The sequence below is a fragment of the Mesoplodon bidens genome (genome assembly GCF_964165515.1).
Source record: "Mesoplodon bidens genome assembly, chromosome: 13".
Taxonomy (NCBI): Eukaryota; Metazoa; Chordata; class Mammalia; order Artiodactyla; family Ziphiidae; genus Mesoplodon; species Mesoplodon bidens.
The window spans coordinates 9079935-9101460 of NC_138169.1; the positions used below are offsets into that span (position 1 = coordinate 9079935).

Below are 21526 nucleotides of genomic sequence, written 5' to 3' on the forward strand. Positions count from 1 at the left end.
TGATATTACAGGTTGTATACGCCAGTGACCCTTTTTCATCTTTTGAAGCCTAAATTTTCAAGTGGGGTTTCTGGTTTGCTTTGGTTTGGTTTTGGGTTTGGTTTTGGTTTGGTTTTTTTGGTCGCGCTGCACGGCTTGCGGGATCTTAGTTCCCTGACCAGGAATTGGACCCAGGGCCCTGGCAGTGAGAGCACCGAGTCCTAACCACTGGACCGCCAGGGAATTCCTGTTTGCTTTTCATTGATACCAGTGGTGGAGGAATTTCATTAACTAAGAATTCCTGGTCTTTACTGATTGACTACTGATACCAGAGACACATTCTATTTATTAGTAAATAATTAAATGAAAATCAATAGAGATGACCACAGTGTGTTCTAAGAGTTACTTTTTATTTTGACAGACATAAAGATGATAAACCAGTGAATTGTCATCAATATGATGGTCTTGTGGAATTGGCAACAATTTGTGCTCTCTGTAATGACTCTGCTTTGGATTACAATGAGGTAAGCCTCCTCACAAATGAGAAACTAGACCTGGCTGTTCCTAGTTCAAGGGTGCGGTGGGTGGAATGAAAACCCAGCCTTCCTTCCTCCCTTTTTGAAAGTATGGGTTCCTGGTTTTATTTTCCCTTTCCATTAAGAGCCTATCTATCAGAGCCAGCATGACCTACCCAAAGGAAGCTGGGAGCCTTTCATATATTCTCTGTGACTGAGCATTGCAGTTACTTAACTAGGAGTTGTAGCATACATGATGTTCTCTTCTGTGTATAGCCTAGTTACTATAAATGATTAAAACCCAGGATACTTTTTCCTGAAAGTATAGGGTATTGATCTTGCTTTTTAAGATGGGTAACATTATGTCCTAGAGGACAGGCTGAGGCTTAGAAGGTTGTTTTGATGATGATGATGATGATATAATATAAAATTTAACCAACAGAAAACCTTTTTTCCTCCCTTTTTAATTATAAACAGTGAGATAAATTCTTTGGTTTCTAAAGGCAAGCCAGTCCCCAACAGAAACAGAATGTAAACTCTGTAGAATGATAAATAATGACAAGGAATTACAAATACTGTTCGAAAGCTCCCTATGTTTGAATTAATACTGTGATTATTGGCTTCTTATGGTTAAGGGAAATGAAAGACCTAATTATTAGAAAAAGATAAAATGCACACCTATGCTTTGAGTTTATTTTTAATTATCTGGATCATATGCTCCAGAATAGGATAAAAATGGCCCAAAGAATAATGGTCCAGTGGATGAGATTGTCCACCTGGAAAAAGTCTTTAGTAAAGAAAATTGACTACTTTTCCCTTTTTGTAATTTGTATGCTTTTAACTACTACAGGCGAAGGGTGTGTATGAAAAAGTTGGAGAAGCTACAGAGACTGCTCTCACTTGCCTGGTAGAGAAGATGAATGTATTTGATACTGAATTGAAGGGTCTTTCTAAAATTGAACGAGCAAATGCCTGCAACTCGGTCAGTATTTGAGCTTTTAGTGTTTTATTCATGCTGCCCATCACTCAGACCATATATTCTTAGTCTGCTCACTCTCTTACTCTCTTATATAACTTAGTGTATACCTTATTTCCTCAGACTTGCAATATCTCCTTCCCCATACTCACTATAAGGTAAAATGGTCTGGCCATTTGACCACAAAAATAAAAGTAATCAATGGATAATTTCCACATGCAGCCTCTGTGCCCATAAGGTCTGCCGTCTCCCCCGGTGCTATGAAATGGACTCTTCTTGCTCCCAGCAAAACCCAGCTGCTCCTTGTCTAGTGAGCCCTAACATCTTTCCTGCTTATCAATCTCCTATCTCTACTGGATCTTCATTAGAGAAATAATAGTATGTTTTTTATCTAAAAACTTTCTTTTGCCTTAAGCACCCTGCTTCTTTTCCTTCACAGTAAAATTTCTCAAAAGAGCTGTTTTTATGTATTGTATTGTTTCATTCTTCCCATTTTCTTGAATCCACTCCAGTCAAGCTTTTGCCTCCTTCTAGTCTATCAAAACCTCTTGTCCAAGTTGCCCATGTCCAAGTTGCCCATGACCTTGTGCTAAGTGGTCCAATTGTTTATGCATGTGTACTACTAACACATTTAAAGTACACAAAGCAAGGACTTCCCTGGTGGCGCAGTGGTTAAGAATCCTCCTGCCAATGCAGGGGACATGGGTTCGAGCCAGGCCCAGGAAGATCCCACATGCCGCGGAGCAACTAAGCCCGTGCACCACAACTACTGAAGCCCGTGTGCCTAAAGCCCTTGCTCTGCAACTAGAGAAGCCACCGCAGTGAGAAGCCCATGCACCGCAATGAAGAGCTCGCCACAACTAGAGAAAGCCCGCGCACAGCAACAAAGACCCAACACAGCCAAAGATAAGATAAATAAATAAATAAATTTTAAAAGTACACGAAGCAAAAGTTGACAGAAATAAAAGGGAAAGTAGATGAATTCACAGTGAGTTGGAGATTTTAACACACCTATCTCAAAAATTGACAGAACAAGCAGTTGAAAAATCAGGATATGGAACAACACTGTAAATATACTCAATCCAACCCTTATTTCTATTGTGCTACTTCTTTTTTTTTAATTTATTTTTATTTATTTATCTGTCTATCTAATTTTGGCTGTGTTGGGTCTTCGTTGCTGCGCGTGGTCTTTCTCTAGTTGCAGCGAGCGAGGGCTATTCTTTGTTGTGGTGTGTGGGCTGCTCATTGAGGTGGCTTCACTTGTTGCAGAGCATGGGCTCTAGGCACGCGGGCTCAGTGGTTGTGGCGCACGGGCTTAGTTGCTCCATGGCATGTGGGATCTTCCCAGACCAGGGCTCGAACCTGTGTCCCCTGCTTTAGCAGGTGGATTCTTTTTTTTTTTCTTCTTTTTTTGCGGTACGCGGGCCCCTCACTGATGTGGCCTCTCCCGTTGCGGAGCACAGGCTCCGGACGCACGGGCCCAGCGGTCATGGCTCACGGGCCCATCCGCTCCGGGACCGGGGCACGAACCCGTGTCCCCTGCATCAGCAGGCGGACTCTCAACTACTGCGCCACCAGGGAAGCCCAGCAGGTGGATTCTTAACCACTGTGCCACCAGGGAAGTCCCTATCGTGCTACTTCTAATATGCTTTTCAAATGCATAAGGAACATTCACCAGAATAGACCATATTACTGGTCCATGAAGCAAGACTCAACAAATTACAAAGGATTGAAATACAGCCGGTTGCTGACCGTGAAAGAATTAAACTAGAAATTGATAACAAAAAGATAAATAAGCTTCCATCTGAAGAAAGTAGAAAGCCAGCAAATTAAATACAAGTAGAAAGGAAATAGCAAAGACAAGATCAAGAAGCTATTCTGAACAATTTTGACGGCGTAGAAGAAATCAACAAGTCCTTTTAGTAACACAGCTTTCTAAGCTGACACAGAAAAATGGAATAATCCTGTGTCTGTTACATTAATTGAATCTGCAATTAAAAATCTACCCCACAAAAATTCCTCAGGCCCAATTCTGTATAAGGCTAAAGAAATGCCAGTTTGGGGGAGTTCCCTGGCAGTCCAGTGGTTAGGACTCGGTGCTTTCACTGCAAGCTGTGCAGCATGGCCACAAAAAACAAAAAAGGGCAGAAAATGAAACCCTTATCAACTCATTGGATGAGACCAGCATAACCCTGATACCAAAACCTGACATGGATGCGACAAGAAAAGGAAGTTACAAGCTAGTATTCTTCATAATATATCAATAGAAGTAGAGATTCTCAGCACAACATTAGCAGATTGAGTCTAGTAATATATCAAAACTTTGACTTGTTATATTTGAGCAGAATAACCACAACTACAAGCCTAGCTTGACATTCAAAGCTCAGTGAGGTGGCAGTGGTGCAGGGTGCAGGCGTGTCTGCCCTAGACACTAGACAAATCTGTGGCTCCTCAGCTGCCTTCCCCCTGCCTGTCGGAGCCCCAGAGCCTGGGTTTCTTGGGCTGAACAAAGTGGCAGGCAGGATGGACCAGTCTGTTGAGGAGACCCAGGTGCTGGAGGCTGACCAGATGGCCAGTGTCTGCCAGCCTCTGTTGCAGGTGGTTTTACTCCGGTCCAGCTGTACCAAGTGTTTGAGGACACAGAATCAATCCACTGACAGTTTACTGCAGGACAGATCCAGCCTTTGTCCTAGACAGAGTGGTGAGTGGTTGCTTAGATGAGAAGCAGCGTAAGCAGTTTGCAAACAAGATGTTACAACACACGAAGGTCAGAGTAACAGGCAGTGGCACGTACACGTGGAACGAGAGGAAGAGAAGAAGCATGGCGCCAAGAAGCGAGCTAAGGAAGCTCAGAAATGGAACTGCAGAAGCCGGAGAAGACGGGTTGAGGGACTGTGATGCCGAGCAGGAGCAGAAGGTACCCAAGAAGGAAGCAGGTCAGGCCCCAAAGTCTCTGTCTGGGCCACCCCGACAAGCCACCACCCTGGAAACACACCTGCCCCTCTGCACCAGGGAGAACATCATCTTCGTGCAGTGCAGGGTGGTGTAGCCAGGAGACCCTACGGTGGGTCCTCCAGACCTGTTCCTCGTACCTGCTGCCTCCCAGCCTTGGTGCTTCGATTTCTTTGGAGTTGGGTTCTGCTACACATAATCTCTTAGTACCTGTCGTCTCCAAATGGCCGCCAGTTAGTGCTTGAGGCTTCTCTTTGTAGCACTTCTTTGATTTGTAGTCAGGGTTTCCTGGTAGATAGAATAAGGAGAAATGGAAAGTTAAAAATATAGCCTTTCCTAGTTATACAAAAGCAAGACTCGGGGCTTCCCTGGTGGCGCAGTGGTTGAGAGTCCGCCTGCCGATGCAGGGGACACGGGTTCGTGCCCTGGTCCGGGAGGATCCCACATGCCGCGGAGCAGCTGGGCCCGTGATCCATGGCCGCTGGGCCTGCGCGTCCGGAGCCTGTGCTCCGCAACGGGAGAGTCCACAACAGTGAGAGGCCCGCGTACCGCAAAAAAAAAAAAAAGCAAGACTCATTTCTACTAAATGGTCAGCTGTCACTACGTTTCCTTTCTTTCATCCTTCCCTGGATATCCAGGGCAGATTAGGAGGCAGTGTGTTTTGGGGGAGTAGCGTGGCACCACACGGCACAGGCAGCCTGAGGTGGGCGACAGTGTGAGGCAGAACTGGACTTGCGCTCTGGCACTGTTTCCTTTACATTGTTTTGCCTCCTTTATACTATCCCGAGAATTCAGAACTCACACCGGCATGGAGGATGTCTCAGCTGAAGTATAGTCACCCTGTTTGTGCTTCACAACTAACAGTCTCACTGCCATGAGGGTCTTACGCAGCTCCTATGGCATCCTGCCCCGATTTACGTGGTTTTCATGAAACAGACATCCAGGCCCTTTGTTATAGGGAATTCACCCCAATTGTCATTAAGTAGGGGGCCAATCCTTGCAAAGCCACATTGTCTGACAGCTCTACTATTAGTTGGTGTGACTGAACCCTTCAGAAGCAACCCGAAGATTCAGCTTCACAGAGACTGAGGTTTAGAATTATATGATTCTAGACCTGTAACTGCTCAACAAAGGGAAACAGGTAGCAGCATGGAACTTAAAAAAGTGGTACGTTAATTGTAATGACCACTGCAAACAAGGGCAGGAGTGTCCGTTCTGTAAGAGTCTGCGGTCTAAGTATTTTCTTGCTCTGTGTCCTCCTTTGCCTCATTTTTTGCCACAACAGCTGAGGGAAGGGATCAGAAATGACTGTCATGGTGCTCACTCACTGAAAATTCCCAGAAATGAACTTTTGCCCACTCCTCGCGCCCCCGAAAGCAAGAACCTTTCATAGTACAGAGGTGAATAGAGCAGGACGAGCTTTTTAAGGCTTAGTGGCCCATTTGGATAGGACTGTTGATCTTCACAGCCCTGATACTGGAAGCAGTGGCTTTGTTCTTCTCTCCCCCTAGGATGTATCTGGCACCAAGGTCCACACCTCACTCAGAATCACTACCCATTCTTTCAATCTTCCTAGATTCATTGGTACAAATGCCTAATGGAAACTAAATACATAAGTAATGTATCAGTCAAATAATCTAGAATTCATAGTGATTGTCTTTTTGTTGCTTGGGGCAACTCTTGCTAAGAGGATGGCTTCAGTCCACTTGTAATTGCCTACATTGGATGCTGAGGTTCTTTGGGATTTCTACAGTTATTACTAAATACTTGTCTGAATTAGGGAGAAATCAATGTAATTCACCACATAATTGAGTAAAGGCAAAAAACTGTAAGATCATTTAAATAGATGCAGAAAAGGCATCTGATGAAATTTAATCTCAGTTCATGATAAAAACTCAACAAACATCTTCAAGTTGATGGTGTATTTACACAAAATTAACATCATATCTAATGGCAAAAGAAGAATTTCTACTTTCAACATTTCTATTCAGTGTTGTACTGGCAGTCCTAGTTCATACAGTAAGGCAAGAAAAGTCAAAGATATAAAAATAGGGAAGGATAAAGTATGTTTATTTTGTAGGTAACATGATTGTATACATAGACAGTCCAAATCTGAATCTGAAGGTTAATTCTCAGTCTTCATTTTACCTGAGCTGTCAGTTTATCCTGTCAGTCTCTCCCTCCTTGAAAGTCCTTCACTTCACTTGTTCTCCTCCCTCCCCCACCCCCTGTCCCCTGCCATCTCCTTGGGTGCATCTTCCACATCCCACCAGAGGTGAAGAGGTTCCAGGGCCCAGTACTCGGCCTTTTCTGTCTGCAGTTACTCCCTTGAACTCTTCTCACCTCATGACTTTAAATACTGTCCATGTGCCGACATCTAATATAGTACCCACTAGCTATCTAAAGCTATTTAGAATATTTAAGTGGTGTTCCTTGCCCCTGCTTCAGCTAATACTTAACTGCCAGAGCTCGAAACCCTCCATTGTCTTCCTGTTTCACCTGTTAAAAAAGCCAGATGCCTTACATTGACTTTTAAGATACTACAACCTGCTTCTGCCACTCCTGCCATTAACCTCTCACTTCTTTTCTGCAAACTCTGTTCCAGCCATGTTGGCCTGGAGGCTCCTTGAACGCGCCAGGTCACGTCAGCCTGCACATCTGTTCTCTCTGCCACACTCACACATCTTTCACGTTTCTACTCAAATACTGCCTTCTCAAATCTTTATGTAAAAGCGCAGTCATACATAATTTTCTCTCTTCCCTGCTTATTTTTAAATATTCTTCTCCATAGCACTTCTAATCTACTTTCACATTCTAGTGTGTCTTTCCCAAACTAGAGGGTAAGTTTTATGAGGGTGAGAACTTGGTTTGTCTGTTGCTGTATCCCCATTGCCTTTCACATAATAGGTACTTAGTGAATGTTTGTTTAACAAATCAAAAATGTACAGAAATTGCCATCCAATAATATTCCATATATGTTCTCTTTATAGGTCATTAAACAGTTGATGAAAAAAGAATTTACTCTAGAGTTTTCACGCGATAGAAAATCGATGTCGGTTTACTGTACACCAAACAAACCAAGCCGGACATCGATGAGCAAAATGTTTGTGAAGGCAAGTACAGCAGATTGCAGTTGAGATGTTCTTACCAGGATTGGAATCCTGGGTGAGCTAATAAATAAAATTGTTGATCTAAATCTGTAATATTTCCAGGGTGCCCCTGAAGGTGTCCTTGACAGGTGTACCCACATTCGAATTGGAAGTACTAAAGTCCCCATAACTCCTGGAGTCAAACAGAAGATCATGTCTGTCATTCGGGAATGGGGCAGTGGCAGCGACACACTGCGATGCCTGGCTCTGGCCACTCACGACAACCCACTGAGAAGAGAAGAAATGAACCTGGAGGACTCTGCCAACTTTATTAAATATGAGGTTAGCTAATGAAAAGCTTCTTTGCCCACATCCTGCACATTCATTGTGTTCAGACAGCACTCCTTCGATAAAAGGTCAAATGAGTCTTGCTTTTGCCAAGAAAAGGGTGCGGTTATTTGTTTTTCTGCAGGCCAAATGTATTACCTTTATAATTTAGATTGCTGCTTCAAACATACACAGTTACTAACAACTTAATACAGGCCTATTACTTTCAAAGTAGAATCATCAAGGCTAAAAACCTATTTTGCAGCTCTCATGTAAATTAAGATATTTTTAAAATTGAGGCTATTTTAAAAACACTCGTAAGTTACTGAAGGTCAAATGGTCCAAGTGGAGAGAGTCCGTCTACTTTTCTGCTTACGGCGTACTTTCCTATCAGGTATGTGGCTTCCTGAAGCCTTGAACAGGGAACAAATTTGGGTACTATGGGCCACTAATTGGCCACTATCAAAACGTTTTTATTCCTCGGTATATTTTTTTCCTAATTTCAGAATATTATTATGAAAGCTAAAGAGTTTGGTAACAAGAATGCAGTGATTTTTAATTGTTTCTGATTTATTGGAATTAATACTGTTCTTCATTGGATTTATATCAATGGTGTGAATTCTGTCATAAGAAAATGCAGAAACCTTTGCTGTCCACACTAGGGGAAAAACCAGAATTTCCTGTTTTGACATAAGGTGATTCTTTAACTCTAGACCAATCTGACTTTTGTTGGCTGTGTGGGCATGCTGGACCCTCCAAGAATTGAAGTGGCCTCCTCTGTGAAGCTGTGTCGGCAGGCAGGCATCCGGGTCATCATGATCACGGGTGACAACAAGGGTACCGCTGTGGCCATCTGCCGGCGCATTGGCATCTTCAGGCAGGACGAGGACGTGACGTCGAAGGCCTTCACGGGTCGGGAGTTTGATGAGCTCAGTCCTTCAGCCCAAAGAGAAGCCTGCTTGAATGCCCGCTGTTTTGCTCGAGTTGAACCTTCCCACAAGTCTAAAATTGTAGAGTTTCTTCAGTCTTTTGATGAGATTACAGCCATGGTGAGTGTCTTAGACATGTACAGGTAACAGACTGCACACACAGCAGATTCTAATTCTGACCATTAAATTTTTAGTAATAGCTCCCGTATTTGGAACTTCTTTATTTTTGTCATGATCTGGGGCTGTTTCTCAAGGATTCTATTGACCAGTAGTTGGCATGCTGTATGTTGCATGCATGGAAGATGCTGGAGAAGTTTAAGACTTGGAAGTCTAAATCAGTCACAGGGGAAATATTTGGTGATATCTTTATCTTTGTTGTGGTTAAAATATACATGTTTGTATCTCACGTTTCTAAAAGCTGATTCAGGACATAATCCACACTCTGTCACCCAGTTTTGGATAGCCTTACCTGAGATGAGATGTACTGGTGATGTGTTCTCTTAAGAGCTACCTGTTGATGAAGCATTTCCCATATTCTTCCTCGCATCTGATTTTTTCACATTTTCACAATGTTAACATTGTGCTATTTGCTTTCTGCTGCTTGTCTGTGAAACTTCACATTCTTAAAAACAACTTAATTTTGTTGATTGAAACCAGTTATTATAATTGTCTTCCTCTTTCCTCCCCCTTCCCTTCTCTCTCCCAGAGGAAAGCACCATTCTGAGTTCAGTACTGGGTGTTTAGTAAAAGTATAGAAAACATACATGGGAATGATGGTTTTGTATCTGTAGACAATATTTAAGTGTTTTTGCCCCTTTTGGTCTTTATTATATATTATAGTTTACATATTTTTGAAGTCTGCCTTTATTCTACTTGAGATTTATCCATGTGGATACAAGTATTTTGTCTTGACGGCCATATTATGTTTTGTTTGGTAAAAAAAAATAATACAGATAATTTGAAGTCCCCTTTGTCCTACTTCCCTCTGAAGTGTCACCTATTAGCTCGTTTGGCAATTTTACATTTCCCAGGTAAAACGTGTTTTATGACACCAACTTACAAAAATGAAAACTTTTCCAGAGAATTCTGTTGTCCAGAGGCCCAACAGCTCCATTCATTCCCTGGCTTTAGGATGGCTGAGCATTTGTTGGCAGCGTGTTAGGTGGCAGGTGTAAACCAGTGGTGGGTTTCTAACCCTTTCAGACTGGAGACGGTGTGAATGATGCTCCTGCTCTGAAGAAATCTGAAATCGGCATTGCCATGGGCTCTGGCACTGCGGTGGCTAAAACCGCCTCTGAGATGGTCCTGGCTGATGACAACTTCTCCACCATCGTGGCTGCCGTGGAGGAGGGACGGGCGATATACAACAACATGAAGCAGTTTATCCGCTACCTCATCTCATCCAATGTTGGGGAAGTTGTTTGGTGGGTCCCTATGACAGGTCACGTGTATTCCTTGGCTTGTGATGACCAGTTTTCCAGATTTGCTCTTAGTGTAGCGGGAGAGAGGGAGGGCCGGGCAAGACGAAGGAGGCCCTTGTGAAGGTAGAGGTACTTCATCTGGCCCTCAGGAGGGCTGTCTACGGCTGCTCCAGTGTGCAAAGGATGCACTTTAACATAGAAATGAATTTAAATTAACTATATAAGGTAACATAAAATTCTGGGTCTTGTAAAAGTTAACTTAATTTGAAATTGGATATAATAAATGTTTTATGATTGCCCAGGGAAAAAGTTAAAACAATCACTGCTGTCCACTGATTTTTATGGAGGAAGATGGGGGTGGTGATGTTATTTTAAATAGTAGCCAAAAATAATTTGGGGTCTTTTTCTTCTTTCCTTGGATGGAAACAGTATTTTCCTAACAGCAGCCCTTGGATTTCCTGAGGCTTTAATTCCTGTCCAGCTGCTCTGGGTCAATCTGGTGACAGATGGCCTGCCTGCCACTGCACTGGGGTTTAATCCTCCTGATCTGGACATTATGAACAGACCACCCCGGAACCCAAAGGAACCACTGATCAGTGGGTGGCTCTTTTTCCGTTATCTGGCTATTGGCTGTGAGTACAGTTTTTTATATTATTGATTTTTAAACGAATGTTTGAGTCCAAATTTTGTAAATGCATCCCTTAAAAGCACATTTTTTTCTGTTTCCATATTAGGGTAGCAAAATACGGAGACTGCCCTCTTGCAGTGTATAGCCAGTTTACAGTAAAGTTATTCCCTTACTTTAGCATCCTCGTTCTTCCTTGGGCCTTTGTGAATGAGGTTCTCAGATTTAATCTATGGACAAAGGAAATACAGGGACAACTGAGGCCTTAAATCACCAAGATGTAAAACGAAGTCCCCCTTTGCCTAAGTGAGAGAAGGGATCTGTGCATTCATCAGCAATGGTTGGTTCTTCCACATGTGTCTTCTTTGTAGACCTCGTCCTGACCCAGGATGCTGCTTCTCTCTTCCTCATTTCATAGGTTAGGAAAGTGAGGCTCAGAGAGGTTAAATGACTTCCTTAGGGTCCCATAGGAAACTGTTTTAATATGTTCACATGACTTAACACTCAAAAAGCACACAGTGGCATAAAGCAGGAAGGCCCTCAACCAGTTGGTTCCCCTCCGGCACGCCTTCTTGGGATACTCTAGCAAATAGATGCATCTTAGGTGTTTATTTTCGCAAGCGATGGCCTGCTGTACACACCGGTATGCTGAACCTTGTCTTTTTGTATTTCTCCCCGTTCTTGGGGTAGTTTTACATCAGTACCAGTATAGCTGCCTCATCGCTGTGCACCACCTGCCTGCTGTTCTGTTGGAATTGCTGGGTTAGAGGGTGTGCACTTGGACCTTTCAGTGAATACTACTGCATTGGGACAGTCTCTTATTCTCAAGTGCCTGTGTTCTCCACTACCCTTTGTTGCTTCTTTATAATAAACTTGCTGAATTCAAAAGTAATTGTTGGGGTGGGGGAGGGGATGGTCCCAGAATTGGCTTCAAGCACTGCCATGTGCTCAGCGTTCTGCACTAACCGCTCTAATGGCCTTTCCATATAAAGGTTCTGCCAGGCCTTTGATGGAGCAAATTAGTGTATAACTGGTAGCATGAGTTTGCCAAAAAGTCATGACGAGTGTGATCTGGTGCTCTAGCACGGCATGGCCTTCCTTACATGGAGAACACGTGCCTGCAGCCTTAACATACTGGCCGCTGGTTAGAGAGGGCATGGCTAGTGTAAAGGGCCTACCAATTCTAGTAGGTGCTTTTCCTCACAAATTCTGGAGGAAAAGTTGCCGGGTTCTTCTGTACCACAGACACCCTTCTCATTACGGAAACCGTCAGCCTAGCTGCTTTATCTGATGCAAGTGAGCAGGTGCCAGTGGTAGCACAGGCTCATTGACATACCATGTCTTTGATCTCTGTCCTAGGGGTTGGCCCTCGAGGCAGCACCTGCAGTAACGCTGCAGGCCGTAAACCCCGTGTGTGTGAGTGTCATGATGTTTGTTCCCAGGTTATGTTGGCGCTGCTACCGTGGGTGCTGCTGCGTGGTGGTTCATTGCTGCTGAGGGTGGTCCGAGAGTGACCTTCTACCAGCTGGTACGTAGCCACCTTTCTTTGTGTACCTTAGATGCAAGGTGTTGTAAGTCTTCACAAACAGAGTTGTCCTTGAGCTTTCTGTGGTTTGGATGTCAGTCAAATAATCTTAATACTCTTAACAATAAGCAGTTGCATCTAAGGTTATTCTGAAGGACCAGGGCTTCTCTGGGAAATGCGGTGAGATTTTGTGTGGGTCTGTGTTCTGGGCTTGGTGTGGAATTGGTGTGTGGACTTTGGAAATGTCCTTGGCTGATCAGGAACTTGATTGGGCTTTTGTTGCAGAGCCATTTCCTACAGTGTAAAGAGGACAACCCGGACTTTGAAGGAGTGGACTGTACAATCTTTGAATCCCCATACCCAATGACAATGGCACTCTCTGTTCTAGTAACCATAGAGATGTGCAACGCCCTCAACAGGTTAGTATGTCTTCTCAGCATGCTGGGGCAAGGGCCTGACAGCCAGGGCGCTGGGGGATTGTGTGTGTGTCATGGCTGATTGAGAATCACAGGAAAGCTCCGCCCTCCCCAAAAGGAAGGACAAGCAGCACCGGTTTTAAGAGCTTAAGTCATCATCACCTCCAGGAAGTAGTGGGAGTGCTTAGCCACATGTTCTTCAAGAGACAGCAGAGGCCAAAAATAGGGACTTCTGCACCCGTGTGCCAGTACCCACAGGGAAGGAGCTCTTGCCCTTTAGCATTGAGACAAACAGTATCACCTAATTAAGCCAGTGACAAAAATGGAAATTTCAAAATAGCCCAAGTGTCAAGGGCAATTGAGAGCAGGTTTGAACACACTGAAATGGAATTGCTGTGCTGAAGCCTAGATTTAAATTGGAAGTCTGTCCTACATCTGAACATTCTTCCTTAACTTTGCCACTGTAGAAACTTAATAGAATTAGGTCAGTAGGTAATAGGCAACGCCAAGTTAGCCTGTCGCCTTATTGAAGTGTGGTTCTGAACAGTCTCTGTCGGTGATGGCATATGCCTTTGCCCTTTCAGCAGGCACATTTCACCCACCTACTTCTCCTTGTTCTGCAGCTTGTCCGAAAACCAGTCCCTGCTGAGGATGCCCCCTTGGGAGAACATTTGGCTTGTGGGCTCCATCTGCCTGTCCATGTCACTCCATTTCTTAATCCTCTACGTGGAACCCTTGCCAGTAAGCGGTGGGGGGAGCCTGGGCTGGGGCCTGGCTGCCTGTCCAGCAAGTCAGGGAGCTTGATGAGGTTTCTTTGTGTTTCAGCTTATCTTCCAGATCACACCACTGAATTTGACCCAGTGGCTGATGGTGCTGAAAATCTCCTTGCCTGTGATTCTAATGGATGAGACCCTCAAGTTTGTGGCCCGCAACTACCTAGAACCTGGTAAAGAGTGTGTGCAGCCTGCCACCAAATCCTGCTCGTTCTCAGCATGCACCGATGGGATCTCCTGGCCCTTTGTGCTGCTCATAATGCCCCTGGTGATCTGGGTCTATAGCACAGACACTAACTTTAGTGATATGTTCTGGTCTTGACTGACAGTTTTGCATAAAGGTGATGTTTAACTTAATCAATTAATTTTTTTATTGTTTAAAGCAACTGTCTATTTCTGCTGAATTTTCACATGAACATACTGGCTGGTGAAGGAGGTTTCATACTCTAGATTTTGTTTTGCTTTTTCTGACTCCAGTGGGGCAAGATTTTCCTTTTTTATACACATAATTAAAGTGTCCATTGACATGTACAGAGAACTAACACTATTTTATGCAAATATTTTTTTGTAGATGAAAAAGCATGTACAGTGTTCTGTTTAATACTCATCCTTGTATAAAAAAAAAAGTTGAGCCAGCAGACATTGTCAGCAAATTAATTGGCAGCAGATTTTAGGACATGAGTGTGTGTGGTTTTTTTCTAAAACTAAAGAGCATGTGTTGTGTCTTTGGCATGATCATCTGGCTTTCATCTGAGATCACAGTTCAATTTTCTTCATAAGCCAAGTTTTCTGCACTGAGCAGAGTACCGCTACCTCAGTCAGTATTGTTCTTTGGTTTGCCGCCCGCCCCACACCCCTTCACCCCTTGGCCCTCGTTCACCTCCACCCCACCTCCACCCCCACCCCGCTCGGCTGCTTCTCCTGTAGGGTTGTGATGGTTCTGTTTACATCCGTCTTAACAAGAGGTATGCTTGTTCTCGCTTGTGCAGAAAACATTGTTCCAGATTCAATCGACCAGGTTCATGTCCCCTCACATAGCTTTTAAGGTTATTTATTTAAATGTCTAATGTATTTTATTGTAACAGACATTGTTTTGCCAACATTGCCTATTTCAGTGGCACTTCACAATCTAGTTTAAAAAGAAAAATAAAACATTTTAAATGGACAGAGAAAAATAACTGTCTTGTTTTTAACTGTTAAGTGGCTTAGTTTGAACTAACAGATGTCCAACTTTCTCTTAAGTTCTTAGTTTTACTTTTAGTTTTACTGTGCTTGAGGGGAAGAAGGATCCTGTTCTGCTGCATAGGTGGTTGTAGGAATTTTATTTTTAGTGTATAGGCACTAATTGTTATCTGTGATACATTTTTATGCAAGTTTCTGCTGGCCTGTTTTAGCCTGGTGTAGAGGACATAAGGGCAAGTGTGTGTGTGTGTGTATGTGTTTTGTAAAATCTGTAAATAGCACATGACCAAATGAACATATTGTATAGAACTATTTTTATTTGAATGTGGCACTAACCACCACCATCGTTACTATGATAAATGTTTGCGCATGTTCGAGATCAGTCTTAACCAACAGTGTGTAAGTCATTAACAGTCCTAACTGTGGTGTTTTCCTCCAATGCCTTCCAACATCCATCAACTAACGTGAGTATTCCCTGAAATTTGGATGCTTTAGCCTAAAGGTTACTGCCACTAAATGAGCTGGCTATATGACACTAAAATGAGTAAGCCCCTTATGTCAGGCACCCTAAGAGCAGTGGGCATACGATTTTATGTGGCACCTATGCACCTGTGGGCTGGGGTAGCTGTGCTCGATGCCACCCACTGCCTAGGATAACAACAGCACAGCCACATGTCAGTGGGGGAGGGCCTGGAGGAAGAGAAGGTAGTTCTGCTTTGGTCAGACTGACAGGTGCCTTCACAAATGCCAAGATGAGGATTCACAAAAAACTTGTCATGGTTCCTTTGATCTTTGTTAGCTGCAAGGACTTGTCCCAGAATCTTGCTACCTGGCTCATTAAAAAGCAAAAAACGAGTGAAAGCAAGTAACTGAACCAATAAAACTCATGCATCATTTGTTGCATGACTTTTTTCTTTTTATGGCTGTGCTGTGTGGCTTGTGGGATCTTAGTTCCCTGACCAGGGACTGAACTTGGGCCCCAGCAGTGACAGCACTGAGTCCTAGCCACTGGGCTGCCGGGGAATTCCCTGGTTCATTTTAAATAGGCCACCTTTTTCCACCTTCTGGGTCATACTCTCTGCGGCTGAGATTTAACTATGCTTTATTTAATGTACCCTGGAGAGAAAAAATACTGGCCATAGTTCTGCTCAGCTAGCAAACAACCAGCCCCATCATTAGCCAGGGTCAAGGAGGGCTTAGGCAGCAGCTCGTATTCAGGGTGGTAGCTCCCTCCACGTGAAGCCCCAGGAGTTCTTGTGGGTACTTGAAGGTACTTGGGCCCTGTATCCAGGGCCAGCCAGGAGACATAATGTAAATGCTGAGAGTCTGGGGAAAGGTTAACAGGTATCAAGCAGGACAAGGTCCTGCGAAGTTGAGAGGTCTCCATGTAAGGGGGTAGAAAGGGCACGTGGAGGCGGATTCTTAGAGTCCTGGCCTGGCTCATGGAGGCGCCTCAGAGGAGGAGGAAGCTGGTTTGCTTGGCAGAGAATGTAGGGGATACATTTTGCCAGTTTTAGTGTTATGGGGTGTAGAAACAGGTTGAGATCAAATGCAAGGAGTGTGTCTCCGCTGCAAACCAAACCAGGATGTCTGAGCTTGTCGGGAGGCGTGCCATTCAGTGGTCAACTTTTCCTGACTCAGTTCCTTGATTAATTGGCCCTTACAAAGTAAGTTGAATGGTATGGAAGGCTATTACCTTGTGCTTCCTCAGCTTCAGGCCTGTCCAGCCCACAGAGGTGGTTTAGGCACCCATTTCCCTCAATTCAGACAGCTGGGAGTGGGAAAGACCCAGTGGTGCAGAGTCCTTTTGTCTTCTCTGTTTCAGGCTTCGCCGCCAAAAAACGTCTGCATTGGCACCTCCTCAGTAGTTGGTGCTGCTGTGGGCACATCCCTGGCCTCTGTCCTATAGGGAGCAGCAGGTACCCAGCTCCATCCTCACCAAGTACCCACCCGCAGGAAGGCACCGTTGGCCTCTCTGCTTCTGCCGCCATCAGTAGCTGGAATAGGACGGCACCATCCTCAGACCCGTCATGTTACGTGCTCTCAGGCAGCTCTTGCCTGAAACTTGCTCCAGGTTCTTTCTCAACGGGCAAGTGGGCTGAAGGCCCATCCCATCAGTGTTCTGTTTTTTTTGCCACCCCATGCCCAGACTGACCTCTTTAGTAGAGCTTTACCCTTTGCCCAGGAGATGGCAGTCTTACACGTTTCCTAAGTGGGGTACTGTGCCAACAGCTCATTCTGCATCTGCACAGTGCAGGTGACACGTTGGGTAGGGAGAGCTGTAGGAGCTCAGAGACAAGCAGGGCAACTGCCACCTTCCCTCACAAGCAGCGGCTGCCACATTACCTTCAAACTGGGGCCTCGGGCCCCTGAATGTCTGGGTGGTGGGCAGACCTCAGGAATATCCAAGACCACAAGCGTTATTAGCTTCAGGGTCTGCCAAGCCTGTTGTGTCTGCAGTGCAGATGCACCAAATTGTGTCAAAACCACCACCCTGCATATGAGGGTAATCTGCAGCCTTTTTTCTTGAAAGGGAACAGTGATAAGCAGTTCCCCTTCTAGGACTGGGTGCAGCCCAGAGGCTAGCCCCCGGGGAAGGAAGGAGAGGGGCTTGGTGCTGATTACCACGCTGCTCACTCTGCTTCGCCTTCCTTACCCTCTGCACTGCTAACCAAGGACTTCTTCTCAACTTTTGTTATACCTGAAGCGATTAAGTGTCTGCCTGGTGGGATTCTCTGTAGCCAGGTGACATGAGGGGCCTGTGTTGCTGAGCCAGTGCTTCTGGATGCTACCCTGTGTGGGCAACCCCTCAGGGACAGTTGATCAGAAATGCTAGTCTTAAAATCTTAAAAGAAAGATCAAACCAAATATTCCTTTTCATCTGTCACTATTAATCTTAAATTAGTTATTCTAACATTTCCTCCCCATATTTCATAAAGCTGATTTCCTCTCTCTTTCCTTTTCAGCAATACTGGAGTAACCGCTTCCTAAACCATTTTGCAGAAATTTAAGGGTGTTCAGTTGCGTGCATGTGCGTTTTTTAGCAACACATCTACCAGCCCTCTGCATGATTGATGTTGGGGGGAAAAAGAAAATTAGAAAAAACTCCCCAACTCATTGTGTGTTATGTGGAGGAAACGTGTATTACCAGTGGGGTTTTTAGCTTTTAAATCAAAATAATTACAAATGTACAGTTTAGCTTAATGAATCAGAAAGCCTCTCCAGAGAAATTTGGTTTCTTTGCTGCAAGAAGAATGAGGTTCTGAAACCTTATCCAAGAACTTAGAAGCCATCAGCCAAGTCTCCATATTTCTCTGTGCAAAATGTCATAGCTTAAATAAATGTACAATATTCAGTTGTAATGCATGCCTTCAGTTGTAAGTAGCCAGATTTCTCTATGGTGTCATTGAAACATGCTACTTTTTAATTGGCCCTGTACAGTTTGCTTATTTATAAATTTATTGAAAACACTACAGGTGTTGAATGGTTAAAAATGTAGGCTTCCAGTTCATGACTTCGGTTATTTTTTGAGTGTGCAGCTATTTTGCACTATATTAAATGTAACTTATTTAATGAAATCAGAAGCAGTAGACAGATGTTGGTGCAATACGAATATTGTGATGCATTTATATCGATAAAATGCTAAACGTCAATTTATCACAACGCATGTTTGACTTAGACTGTAAATAGAAAGTAGTTTGTTTCTGTGCTGGTAACAGGCATTGCACAGACATGGTTTCAGGTAAATAAATCTATTCTACGATAAGTTCACAGTGTGGTGTTGACTGTTCTCCTGCAGGAGGGGTGGGTGATGTGCACTGAGGGCCTCCAGCCCTGCACCCTGAGCAGTTGTGCCCTTAGGTAGATAGATAAAAGGGACAGAAAGTTCCTGTTGACTTTCTGCATAGGAGAGCAGAGTGGTAGAAGGTCTGGTTGTGTGACATGAGATCTGTAAAATATTCCTGCCCTGGTTCCACTGTCTCCCCTCAAGTATGAGAAAAAGAGTGTGTCATGAGTGGGGTTTTCAGAAATAATTAACATGATTTAAAAGTTGTCAGCAGCTTGGAGACTATAGTGATGGAGAGATACTTGTAATACTACTCAGATGCAAAATGTAAAATTTTACATTCCCACTGTTAATACATACAGAAAAGAGCTGAGTAAACCAACTATACTCCAATTTAAAAAAAGAGAAAGGAGGCCCCCCCCCAAAAGGAACTGAAATCTATATACATGGGAAAAATATTTGATAAACTTTAACAGCCATTCTGTAAAGGAAAAAAAAAAACTTTTGAGTACCCATAATTCCCATTTTTTGACATAATGAAAAATAAGCCAGAAGTATTGAATTCCGGAATTACACTCACCGTCCACTATTGCCCACAACTTAGCACTGTTCTGGAGAGTCACTATAGTCGGACAAGAGAAGGGAAAATGCCTAGGAGTGAACAGAAAGGAGCAATGGTCATTACTGGATCAATGAGAACACCTTTTTAGGAAAGTTTAATAATTCAGGGGGGACTAACACTTAGTATGAATGATACACACGTCATACATTATTAATAATATATGAAAATACCAAGTGTTTTAATCAGACTGATTCTAATAAAAAGAAAATGCAAGAGTAGCAAGGAAGGGTACAAACCTCAGGGATAAAACTTATAGTCATTAAATGTATTATCTGAGAAAGGTGGCATTTTAGCTTAGTAAGTAAAAGTTGGTTATCCATTATGTCACTGGTTATTCTGAAAAAAAATATGGCTGTATCCCTCACACCCAATCAACTGCAAATGGATCAGAAGATTTGAAAAATGAAGTTATACCCCCAAAAGAAAAATGACTAAATGATATAAACAAAATTTGTAAACATAAGATGTTCTATCTCACTAGCAAATTAAATTCACAATGAGATACCATTTCATACCCATCAATTGACCAAAAAACGGGTCTTCTAATACCAAAGGATGTGTGGACAATGGGCCATCCTTACATTGCAGAGCAATTGGGTATCATCATCTGGTACATTTACAGATGCTCTTAACATACAACCTGGCAGATCCTTACCTTAGGGAATCCCTCACAAGTGCTGGAAGAGCCATACCAGGATGTTTGCAAAAGAAAAGCACCAACCTAAATGACCAACAACAGGAAAACGGGTAAGTATATATATTTAAGGCATGTTGAAATCACTCTGCATCAGTGAAAATGAATAAACAAACCAGGCATCATCAGATAAACCTCCCTGCACAGTGCCACCAAGTGCAATGTATATCAAGTTTAAAATACACAAAATAAGACCATATCATAGTTGTTGTTGTTGTTGTTTTTTTCCCTTGGCTGCACTGCACAGCATGCAGGATCTAGTTCCCTGACCAGGGGGTCTAACCTGTGGTGTGCCCCCTGCAGTGGAAGTGTAGAGTCTTAACCACTGGACGGCCAGGGAACTCCATGACCATATCATACTCTTTAACCTGGCCCTAGGGCCAGTGCCTGTCCGTGCTAAGGGATGTGCACTAGCTTCCTTGATGAGAAAGTCCAGCTCACAGAAAGTCAGCTAAACTAAACAGCCATGTGGTGGATTCACAGTGCAAGCTCCTCACCTCTGTGGACTAGGAGCAGACAGATAAGTAACAAGTTCACAGACACCAGCCACAGGGATAGGAAGTGAGTAGGTGGATAGTGGTTAGTTCCAAGAGGGAGGGAGAGCAGAGTTTCACTTCTGTAAGTAATACTTGGGTGCCATGTACGTAGGGGTTCATTATGCCTTTTGCAAATCTGAGATTTTTTTTTTAAATCATAAAAGTACTAGGAGAAAACATGGAAGCTGAGAATACTTTCTAAGCATGACACAAAATCCCAGGAGAGATAAACTGACTACATAAAAATGTAAAATTTTTGGAATAGCATACACCTCTCTGGAGTTAGTAAAATAGATGTGCTATGCATATAACAAAGAGCATATTCTCTGAACATACTAACAAAGATAAAAGTTTAATGATCTCTCCTTTGCAGCTGGCATTAGGAAACAGCTCATGCTGATGGTGAAAATTTAAATTGGCCCAATCTCTAGAGGGCAATCTGACAATATCTATGACATTTTTAAACATCCATACCCTTTGATCAAGCACTTTGGTGAAATCTCCCCACGTTTACAAAGCCAAACAATCCTGCTGCACTATTGTTAGCAAAAGATTGGAAATAACCTGTATGCCCATCAATAAACAAGCTAGCTGTTAAATAAACTATGAACATTCTTACCATGGAGTATTAATGCAGCCTTCAGAAAACCCAAGGTTAGATCTATGAGCCAGCAAGGAATGACGTCCAATACACATTTGCTGCCCAGTGAAATATTCAAGTGCAGGTCCATCCATGTTGTCATAAAAGGCAAAATTTCATCATGGCTGAGTAATGTTCCATTGCTATGTTCCACATCTTTATCCATTCATCTACTGATGGGCACTTGGGTTGCTTCCATGGCTTGGCTATTGTAAATAATGCTGCAGTGAACATAGGGGTGCATGTATCTTCTAAAATACACAGGAGTGCAATTACTAGATCATGTGGTAGCTCTGGTTTTTTTTTTGAGGAACCTCCATACTGTTTAGTGGCCATGCCACTTTCCCACCAGCAGTGCACGAGGGCTCCCTTTTCTCCACACCCTCCCCAACACTTGTGATAGATATGTTGTCATTTTGATAAGTCATTCTGACAGGTGTGAGGTAATACAGCTAACTGTGGTTCTGGTTTGCATTTCCCCGACTGTGATGTTGAGCATCTTTTTATGTACCTGTTGGCCATCTGTATGTCTTTGGAA

At 43.5% G+C, this 21526-nt stretch overlaps 2 protein-coding genes across 2 annotated transcripts in view; one reads left to right on the forward strand and one right to left on the reverse strand.

Annotated features, from left to right (window-relative positions):
• The window catches only part of ATP2A2 (ATPase sarcoplasmic/endoplasmic reticulum Ca2+ transporting 2), a 62768-nt gene extending 44293 nt beyond the window's left edge, over window positions 1-18475 (forward strand). The window contains exons 10-21 of the mRNA XM_081253177.1: window positions 401-503; window positions 1345-1476; window positions 7413-7535; window positions 7635-7853; window positions 8552-8887; window positions 9971-10191; window positions 10618-10820; window positions 12256-12341; window positions 12624-12757; window positions 13378-13495; window positions 13580-13700; window positions 17676-18475. Coding sequence (XP_081109303.1) covers window positions 401-503; window positions 1345-1476; window positions 7413-7535; window positions 7635-7853; window positions 8552-8887; window positions 9971-10191; window positions 10618-10820; window positions 12256-12341; window positions 12624-12757; window positions 13378-13495; window positions 13580-13700; window positions 17676-17689 — 1810 coding nt within the window. The 3' untranslated portion in view covers window positions 17690-18475. The remainder of the gene's footprint in view (window positions 1-400; window positions 504-1344; window positions 1477-7412; window positions 7536-7634; window positions 7854-8551; window positions 8888-9970; window positions 10192-10617; window positions 10821-12255; window positions 12342-12623; window positions 12758-13377; window positions 13496-13579; window positions 13701-17675) is intronic.
• LOC308627276 (uncharacterized protein) lies at window positions 1490-21110 on the reverse strand. Its single transcript, XM_081253193.1, has 4 exons — window positions 20968-21110; window positions 19774-19839; window positions 19077-19147; window positions 1490-4710 (listed from the first exon to the last, which is right to left on the reverse strand). The coding sequence occupies exons 1-4, from the start codon at window positions 21081-21083 to the stop codon at window positions 4310-4312; spliced, it is 654 nt and encodes a 217-aa protein (XP_081109319.1). The 5' UTR covers window positions 21084-21110; the 3' UTR covers window positions 1490-4309.
• Window positions 21111-21526: the final 416 nt, after the last annotated feature.